At 34.5% G+C, this 9681-nt stretch overlaps 2 protein-coding genes across 3 annotated transcripts; both read left to right on the top strand.

The window, feature by feature from the left end:
• The first annotated feature begins 1953 nt into the window (after nt 1-1953).
• LOC18040676 (uncharacterized GTP-binding protein YjiA) lies at nt 1954-5745 on the top strand. The gene is made up of 10 exons (XM_006432569.2): nt 1954-2253; nt 2347-2412; nt 2515-2695; nt 2906-3102; nt 3227-3277; nt 4215-4306; nt 4517-4581; nt 4950-5041; nt 5139-5243; nt 5373-5745. The coding sequence occupies exons 1-10, from the start codon at nt 2014-2016 to the stop codon at nt 5508-5510; spliced, it is 1227 nt and encodes a 408-aa protein (XP_006432632.2). The 5' UTR covers nt 1954-2013; the 3' UTR covers nt 5511-5745.
• Nucleotides 5746-6846: 1101 nt separating this feature from the next.
• On the top strand, nt 6847-9514 carry LOC18043024 (myb family transcription factor PHL11). 2 transcript variants are annotated; one of them, XM_006432567.2, is made up of 6 exons: nt 6847-7185; nt 7322-7398; nt 7672-7735; nt 8421-8496; nt 8609-8672; nt 8770-9514. In XM_006432567.2, the coding sequence occupies exons 1-6, from the start codon at nt 7047-7049 to the stop codon at nt 9196-9198; spliced, it is 849 nt and encodes a 282-aa protein (XP_006432630.1). In that variant the 5' UTR covers nt 6847-7046; the 3' UTR covers nt 9199-9514. The 2 variants fall into 2 exon arrangements, with proteins under 2 accessions (XP_006432630.1, XP_006432631.1); XM_006432568.2 differs by having other exon boundaries at nt 7669-7735.
• The last annotated feature ends 167 nt before the right edge of the window (nt 9515-9681 follow it).

The following is a 9681-nucleotide window of genomic DNA, read 5'->3' as shown; positions in this document are numbered from 1 at the left end:
AGCATCCATAGAACCCATTGCCCTTTCCTTCATCGACATTGACATTTGTGTTCTCCTCGTTTCATCAGACAACCCCCTTTGACCAGACAACCGCAACCCAACCACAACCCAACTGCAATCTTCCATGTTAATCAGAAACGGTTCACAGCAAATCAGAACAACAAAGAACAAAGAAAAAAATTAAATCAGAAACACAACCTAGCTGCAATCTTCGTAATGTATCATAACCAAAACGACTTCGTTCACAGCAAATCAGAACAAGAAAAAAAAATTCAAGCAGAAACGTCGTCGTTTCATAGTGCTTGAAAATTAAAAAAAAAGTTAGAGCCGAAACGACGTCGTTTCACACTGTTTCGGGGTTTGACCCGGGGCAAATATCATTTTCCTTCAGCGCTGATGTTTGCCCCGGGTCAAACCCCAAAACCGCGTGAAATGACGACGTTTCGGCTCTAATTGTTTTTTATTTTTATTCGTTATGAAACGACGACGTTTAGGGTTTATAATAATAAATGGCAAAGCATAGGCCCTTTCCTTCATCGACTGAAAGCATCCACAGAACCCATTGCCCTTTCCTTCATCGACATTGACATTCGCGTTCTACTCGTTTCATCGGACAACCCCCTTTGACCAGACAACCGTAACCTAACCACAACCCAACTGCAATCTTCCATGTAAATCAGAAACGGTTCACAACAAATCAGAACAAAGAACAAAGAAAAAGATTAAATCAGAAACACAATCCAACTGCAATCTTCCTTATGTATCCTAACCAAAACGACTTCGACCAGACAACCGCAACCCAACTACAACCCAACTGCAATCTTCCATGTAAATCAGAAACGGTTCACAGCAAATCAGAACAAAGAACAAAGAAAAAAATTAAATCAGAAACACAACCCAGCTGCAATCTTCTTGATGTATCATAACCAAAATGACTTCATTCACAGCAAATCAGAACAAAGAAAAAAAATTCAAGCAGAAACTGTGCCGTTAAGAGAACGAAGAGGAAGAAGTAAGGGTCCAGTTGGGTAAAACAAAGAGGAAGAAGAAGACTGCTATTTGCAAACCAAAACGACTTCGTTGAAAGCAAATCAAAACAAATAAAAAAAATTAAAGCAGAAACGTCGTCGTTTCATAGCGCTTGAAAATAAAAAAATTAGAGCCAAAACAACATCATTTCACGCGGTTTTGGGGTTTTACCATGGATTTGACTCGGGGCAAACATCATTTTCCTTTTATTATAAAAGTATTGTTTTTGTATATAATGACTAAAAATAAACATAAGTTCAAATTGCTTCTTATTTATATATTAGGATTTATGAAAAAACATAAGATGTAATTATCCTTTTGTTAAAATATAACAAAAACTTTAAAAAATATGATGGCTTATTCAGTAAGTCGCTTATGGAGATAACACGTATATATTTTTAAAAATTACTGTCAAAATGAAAAATCTATGATATAAGAAACTTTTTATAAATTACCAAGTATTATTTTTGTCAAAACTTATAAAATAAGTTGTTTATAATGTTTCAACTTCAATCGCAAATGAGTTTTTAACTTAAAATAATCCCAAACATACTCTTAAAATAGTTGACAACCCTCACATTACAGTGATTGTGGATTTTTAAGAAGTAATTTTAAAACACATTGGAGGTACATGTTAACCATATAATTAGAAATAATGTTATGCATTAAATAATGATTTATGTAATGTAAATAATAGTTATATTAAATTTAGGTACATATATCGCTCATGTAATAATTAGTGTTTTATTTGTGATGTAGCATAGATTTTAATGTTTTTGTGATAATAGTTTACAATTGTATAATAATTAATTATTTTTCTCTAATTTTAGTTGAGGGATATTTTAGTCATTTTGTATTTCATGAAATAACAGCCATTCCCGTTAGCTCTAAAACCCTTGGTTTGAAGTTTGATGGGAGGCATGGTGGTTTAGGGTTTAAGCATTAAGCTTTTATAATTGTAATCATTTGATTTGATCGAATCCAATGGCAACCCAGTTCTTGATTCAGAGAACATCACCCAAATATCTCTCTCAATTCCTAAGAACCTTTCTACCATTGTTCAATTCAAGTGGCAGAGGCAGGGGCCGATGCAGGGGCTTGGCCTCTCAATCAAATACTGATCTACATAATAACGATGAAGCCGGTACAGCCTCAGCCTCTGCTTTAAGTGTCGACAAGCGGGTTCCCGCTACTGTCATTACGGGGTTTCTCGGTTCTGGCAAGGCAAGGTCACTGTGCCCTTTTTCTATTTTTAAAATTATATAATTGCATTAGATTTTATTTATGACAAATTAAAGTTCTCTTTGTTGTATGCAGACCACTTTGCTTAATCACATTCTGACAGCTCAGCACGGCAAGAGGATTGCTGTTATAGAAAATGAGGTTTTCATTCTTCTTCTACCCGGCCTATATACAGTATATATATACTGGATGAAAATGAAACTGGACAATGATATGATTTGCTTATGATTACAATGGTTGCAGTTTGGTGAGGTGGATATTGATGGATCATTAGTTGCTAGTCATTCCTCGGTGTCAGAAGATATTGTCATGGTTAATAATGGTTGCCTATGCTGTACTGTGCGTGGTGATCTTGTTAAAATGCTTCTCCAGTTGGCTAAGAAGAAACAAGGGCAATTCGATCATATTGTTATAGAAACCACTGGTGTGTAATTTCTTGGTCTGTTCTAGAGTAATTTATTTATAACAGCCACATTCACCACAAATCTGTTCTTCTAGTGGACAGTTTGTTTACCCTCTTGCAAATTTTGACAATGATTTACACTGTTTCTTATCCAATATATGGAAAAGAAAAGAGAGTTATTGAAACTGTGAAAGCTTGACTGTTCTGTTTATTTTCTGAACCCTTCTGCAGGTCTTGCTAAGCCAGCTCCTGTTATTGAAACATTTTGTACTGATGAATTGGTTTCACAGTATGTTAAGCTGGATGGTGTTATTACCTTAGTGGATTCCAAGCATGCCATGCAACATTTAAATGAAGTGAAACCAAGATTTGTAGTGAATGAGGCTGTAGAACAAGTTGCTTATGCTGATCGTATTATTTTGAACAAGGTGCTACAGTTGTAGTTCTCTTTTTGTCTCTGTCCTGTTTGGTATCATTTATATAAAAGTGGCTCGTGGAAGTATAAAGATATTCTCTACTCTGTTTATGACATATTCTGGTTGGCGCTGGCAGATAGATTTGGTGACCGAGACTGAATTGGGGAGGTTGACAGAGAGAATTAAGGTATGGGTTTTTTGTTGCCGGTTTTCTTACATTTGTGAAGAAGGGAAAAATAACATAATACTAGATGGCAGTGAAGACTGCTTACTTTTTTGAAATCTTCCAGAGTTTCTTTGTGGAAGCTGACAAATCCAAACAATATACCTGTTAAAATGTTTGCTTGTTTTTTATGTGTGAATGATCATGTTCAAGTTGAACCCGTACAACCCAATTGCTTGTGTATTCTGGTTGTGGGTGCACGAATTTTTTCAAGTTGATTGTGCCTTTAACTATGTGAGAAATCTAAAAGAAACAAATGTGGCTCAGTCATGTCCTTGTCTCATTAGTTTTACCTTTTTGTAAAAATTAACATGAGATTTCAGATCTCTTAGCTATCTAGTGTAGTTTATTTTTGGGTTTGGATAGGAATAGGATTCACTTATACTATCTTCCCTTTTCCTTCTTTCCGCCCTTTTTCTTCTTTGCACTAATTAAAACGAATCAAAACAGCAAAATTGGGTGATCTTTAAATGTTTATATCTTCTTTTCTCATTGATCCTAGCAAGATCATTTTCCGTTGAATGTCAAGCATTGGTACCCCAACTGTCATTGTAAAATAACCTTAACAAATCAACAGTGTGAGTGCTTTGAGTAAATATAATACAGAAAATTACCTATATTGATTTTCTTCTTATAAATTCATTGGAGGATGATGATTCCAATATTTCTACCATCCCCTTAAATGTGAAAAGAATATTTTCATTCCTGAACAGAAATCATCTTTTATATTTGGCTAGGATAATCTAAATATTGAAGATGATAGACTTAAGTGGATTTCCTTGTGAATCAATATGAAGCTATGAGACATAATCAGATTGATGTCCTTTAGATCAGTTTATATTTCTTCTTTTCCGCTTCTTGACATCAAGGTTTGCTTTCCTGTTGGGTACACTTTTGGCAGCATATTAATGCAATGGCACCAGTCAAGCTAGCTAAATATGGATCTGTTGACATGGATTTTGTGTTGGGAGTAGGAGGTTATGATCTCGAGAGGTCATTATCTATTCCTTTTTGCAGCCATTTATTATATTACAACTGTTTTGAATTGTTTCTATTTGTTTAATTTTCAATTATATTTTTTCAATTTTTTACTCTTACAATTTCTTTTCCTCTAGTCAGCACAATCAAATTTATAAGACATTCATTTTCAAGTTGAATTTTGCAAATAATGCCTGCGAAAACATACATTCCCTGAATTTGCAGAATTGATTCTGAAGTTCACGTAGATAATTCCCATTGTGCAACCCATCATCATGAAAGTGCACATGGTAGTGTTGTTTTCTCTCTTTTCTTCTTCTATCTTCAGTTTTATCTTTATCATGGGAGTTAATGATTTAAATTGAGAAGGAGTAGTGATATGGATGATTATTATGACTTTGAATGATTCTTACTTGAAACGATTTGCATGTAGCCATTGCCGAGAAAATTACCTACAACCATGAATTATATTTTTGTTTGTTTTTAAGTTCTATGTTTAATTACCTCGTTGAATTTAAATTCTGATTTAGGTGCAATACAATGTTCGCATTTATATTTTTGATAAATATATAGTACATTTGACAGTTGAATTATTTCTAGAGTTAGTTTTTCTTGTATTTTGTTTGGTCCATCACATCATTTTGTCTGGATGTTACAGGGCACCATGAAGGGCATCATCATAACCACATGCACGATTCTGCTGTATCAAGTGTTACAATTGTTTCTGAAGGAACGCTTGATCTTGATGAGGTAAATAGTAATTCCCAGGATAGTTTATTTGTTTTCTTTTGACCCAATTCTTTTGGTTTGTTTCGTGTCCTCTAAAATCTTGTTCTGCAAAGAACAGGTCGATGATTGGCTTGAAAGACTGATAGAAGAAAAGGGGGAGGACTTGTATAGAATGAAGGGTATCTTGTCTGTGAGTGGTTCGGAACAGCAATACGTTTTTCAGGTCCTTTCATAAATCTTATAATATTCCTGTAACAGTTGGCGCATTCTGTTAATAACTTTTTTGCGCTTTTCAAATCAAATTTCCTCTAATCCTTTTCTCGCTTCTTTCCTTTGTTATTTTTGACTTCAGGGGGTTCATTCGACTTTGGATGGCTGCCCAGGCAAAACATGGGGACCCGATGAGAAGAGGATTAACAAGCTTGTATTCATTGGCAGGAACTTGGACGAAACTGCCCTTAGAAAAGGTTTCAAAGGTTGTCTAGCATGATCCAAGAGGCTAGAGCTGGTAAATTTCAAATGTTCTACTGTAAATGAATGTGACAAGATGTGTTGATAGGCATGTGGTAGATTTAGAACCTCAATTATTAGGTTTGAAAATCTGAAACAGCATTAGACATAAATCATGATACATTATATTTGTAGCTTAGTTAGATTTGGAATCTTAACTTTAAATATTGTAGCAGTCTTGTGAACTTTCAATGTAATTTTTTTTTTTTTCAATAGCTGGGAAAATCTTGGATTGACGACTCTCCTAACTTTGCATCCTGATTCAAAGCTTCCATTGGCTATGTTGTCTCTTGCTATCACTCTCTTTTCAATAATATATTGGCACAATCTGAAAATTTAGCTCAACGGATCAAATTTATTTATAAATATTTGGAACAATATCGATCTCCGCGGTAAATGTAAGAATATTTAATCTTAGAAATGGGGTTATTAGGTATCCATTACGTATGTTAGATCCTTGAAATGCAACTCCGACACAATTGACTAACATGTGGTAAATATTCAACCAGTTTAATAATCATGTCATTTTACATATATATTAACGAGTTGGCTTTTAGCTTTGGATCATGTAACATGATGCAAGAGCAGAAGAATACAAATAAAACATTACTAGTGTTAATCAAGATGAATCATATTATTATTCTATTGCTTACACACTTTAGGCTAGTATTATTATTATTAGACATAAATTAAGGTTGGACTCGATTATATTGGAATTGCTCTGCGATGGAGCACTAATAATAACTGTATAATTCTATAGATAAATGTTAATTCTATACTTATTAATTTTATTCTTATTAATATGATCTGACGATTATCATTAACACTCTAATCTAAAGTGGAACTGGTCGATTGAATCCACTGCATTAAGGTTTAATGCAATCTAAGAATAGCGTGAAGACAAGCAAAGAAGGGACAGATTCATTGGACCAGCTTTCTTTCTTTCTCTCACGGGACCAAGCCTTCACATCCTTCCAATTTGGCCCACGATCGATTATTCTTCAGCCACCTCCGACCCCACCGTCCTAGCCGCATATCTCGACACGTGTCTCCTATACCGGTCCCACTAGTCCTTCAAATGACCCTCTTATGGGCCCTCCACGTGACCGCTCAAATTTTGTATTCGCTTTGCCTCCCGGAGAATATTCCACGCTGGCTTACGCGGCCATCCCACCGTCAGATCGCCATACCTTTTTGACTTTTAAGAAAGATCTGACGGTTAGCAAGAAAAGTAAACGTAGAAGAAAGAGGCGGGGATTATAGTTTTCCATTTTATTCTTATTTAAATTTGTTGTATAATACAATGAAATAAATAAAAAAAAAATGTCACAATCATGTTGCTTGAGATTCGTCGCCGGGCTTCCCTCTACATGTTCTCCATCATAATTAAATATCTTTAAAAAAAAAAATTCTCACTTTTTAAAGTATTTCCAATCAATTAATATAGAGCTTAAAACAGTTGAAAATAGCTTTGATCTTATTATTGTTTGTTGTTGTTCATTCGAAGAAGAAAGAAATGGAAAGAAGTGCTTATGTGAGTTATCCTTACGAGAACGGAGTAATGATGACAAGGGACCCGAAGCCAAGGCTCAGATGGACGGCTGATCTTCACGATCGCTTTGTCGATGCCGTCACCAAACTCGGCGGCCCCGATAGTCAGTCACTCTTAACCTTTCCTCATCCTTCGTCTACATATATTTGCTTAATTATGCTTTTTTTTTTTTTGGTTTATTATATTCATGCGATATTAGTGTAATTTGAAAGTGAGTTCATGTGTATGTATGTGTATAGAAGCAACTCCAAAGTCGGTGTTGAGATTGATGGGATTAAAGGGCTTAACCTTGTATCATTTAAAGAGCCACCTACAGGTACAATTTGGTCCATTACATCAATATAGCGTAATGGTCATGGCGATTCACTGTTTTCTAGATATGATGACAAATTTTTTTTTTTTTTCTTTTAAGATAATTATGTCAATATTCAATAATTTTCTAAGATCAGTCACGAAAATATAGGAATCTGCATGGCTATTTTCTCAAATTACGGCTAGGATGTCAGTGTCCTATCTCCGTTTGTGTTGTGTTAGGTTTGATATTGTCCGTTTGTTAAGTTAATCAGCGTTCAACATTTCTGGACAGAAGTATAGACTGGGTCAACAGACACGGAGACAACACGGTGCGGATCAACACAAAGAGAATAATGGTGGTAAGTAATTTGTCAAAGCATAGAACTTGATTATGCATGATCAACCTGAATGCTGGTGGTGCCCTTGCGTTTTAGCAAAGTTTTGATGAGGTCCAAAGTGATTTGTCACCTAATGAAATACTATTTTAGTCTAATCTTTTTTTTTTTTAATATCTCACTTCAATTCTATTGTTGTTATGATTAGAAGCCCATTGTGACCATCCTTGACCAGCACAATGGTGATGAGAAATCTGAAAATAAATTTCAAAATTAAACAAAGTTACTCTAAAGAAAAGAGAAACCTATCAGAGTTTGTTACTGATGGAAATTGATTCTCTTTCTTCATAATTAAGAAAGGGATGTGAGAATTACCCAACTAAAGGATGATTTTTGAAATGATTAAATTGTTCTTGTGTTATGTTTAAAAACCAAATTATATTTATTAATAATAAAAATAAAAGTGTAGAGTGTCCATTTTATTGGGGCATATAAGGACTTATTTTATACAAATTTTGAAAATGTGAACCTTGTTAAAATTTTACTAAAATTCCGGTGCTCACAAGCAATATCATAATATTCACGCCAATTGGTTGTAATTTTTTGCTTGGTTGATCGTTTTTTAACCTTTATTTTAACGTTTAGCATCTTTATCTGCCAATCAATATACCAAATCTCATGCTAATGCCTAGTCTTATTTGAATTCAAGGGAGTTCATTTGTAAATTTCTATAATGGTTCTCTGGCTACTAGTATGACATCATCCAGAGGAGATGAGGATCAAGGGTATGTGTAACATCTATGTTGTGGCTAGCTTTTATAAATTAAATTTTTTCCCCATATAATTACAATTATAAAATCCACCGTGATATTAATAAATGTGATCCAATAAAATCAGCCCAATTTCAGAAGCACTCAAGTGTCAGGCAGAAGTACAGCAGAGATTACAAGAGCAGCTTGAGGTATTTACATCTATTATTAATTATGTACCAAATTTTGCTAATTTGTATAATTAGACTCTTTAATATACATTGCCAAATTATATGTGTTACACAATAGGTGCAAGAGAGATTACAAATGAGAATAGAAGCACAGGGCAAATACTTGCAAGCTATATTACAGAAAGCTCAGAAGAGCCTCTCGGTTGATAGCAGTGTGACTGGTAATGTTAATGCAGAAGCTGCGAGAGATCAATTAACAACCTTCAATTTGGCAATATCGAATCTCATGGAGAGCATGAACGAGCAAGACAGGAAAGGGAACGCAACAGAGTTTAATGACATGATAAAGAAGGGCAACGCCAATGGCTCGAGTTTTCGAGTTCAAGGAGATTGCGGCGAGAGAGAAGGTAATGAAGGTGATAATAAGCATAAGGTTGATGGAGGGTCAACTCATTTTGATTTGAATACCAAAGGGAGCTATGATTTCAATGGTATTGCTGCCAATGGGATTGGATTAGGACCCAGTACTATGCTTTCGTATAATTAAGAGATAAATTTGCAAATATAGGCCAACTTCATAGCTTCATATATATGTTTTTCCTTTTTTTTTTAAAAAATTGAGTATAGGATCTGGCTGATGTGGATGCTTTGCTGATGTGGCTGCGAGCTTGGCAGTTAACGAAATAGAAAATGAGCAGAGTTAATTTGGCGAAAAACGTTTGTTAGAGTGCTCATGTGTTTTGTGATAATTTTAGATGAAGTTTTCTTGTTACAAAATGTTCATTAGCTCTAGATAATAACGATAGGATCCAAGTCATTGTAGATTTTACTGAATAATCGTCAATGGAAATTTACTTTTCTTATTTCCTCTGTTTTTCTTCCTCATTTTATTGCCAAATAAAGCTTTAGATTATGGTACCAACTTGTTCAATTGGTAAAAATTTTTGAGTTGAAATGTGGGCTAGGATAATTAAACTCCCCTCACATAAGTAGTTATGATCCAGATGAGGGAATCCTTATCATATTTAAA

This window comes from Citrus clementina, unplaced genomic scaffold (genome assembly GCF_000493195.1).
Source record: "Citrus clementina cultivar Clemenules unplaced genomic scaffold, Citrus_clementina_v1.0 scaffold_5, whole genome shotgun sequence".
Taxonomy (NCBI): domain Eukaryota; kingdom Viridiplantae; phylum Streptophyta; class Magnoliopsida; order Sapindales; family Rutaceae; genus Citrus; species Citrus x clementina.
Note: the sequence above shows the minus strand (reverse complement) of the source record. Positions and strands in the feature narration are given on the sequence as shown.

What these genes read in the sequence shown, in the direction of transcription:
- LOC18043024 (XM_006432568.2), top strand. Translation starts at nt 7,047, where the DNA reads ATGGAAAGAAGTGCTTATGTGAGTTATCCTTACGAGAACGGAGTAATG. An exon ending in CAAACTCGGCGGCCCCGATA is followed by an intron (nt 7,186 to 7,321) that starts GTCAGTCACTCT and finishes GTATGTGTATAG; the next exon opens with AAGCAACTCCAAAGTCGGTG. An exon ending in ATTTAAAGAGCCACCTACAG is followed by an intron (nt 7,399 to 7,668) that starts GTACAATTTGGT and finishes ATTTCTGGACAG; the next exon opens with AAGTATAGACTGGGTCAACA.
- LOC18040676 (XM_006432569.2), top strand. Translation starts at nt 2,014, where the DNA reads ATGGCAACCCAGTTCTTGATTCAGAGAACATCACCCAAATATCTCTCT. An exon ending in TTGCTGTTATAGAAAATGAG is followed by an intron (nt 2,413 to 2,514) that starts GTTTTCATTCTT and finishes CAATGGTTGCAG; the next exon opens with TTTGGTGAGGTGGATATTGA. An exon ending in TCATCATGAAAGTGCACATG is followed by an intron (nt 4,582 to 4,949) that starts GTAGTGTTGTTT and finishes TGGATGTTACAG; the next exon opens with GGCACCATGAAGGGCATCAT.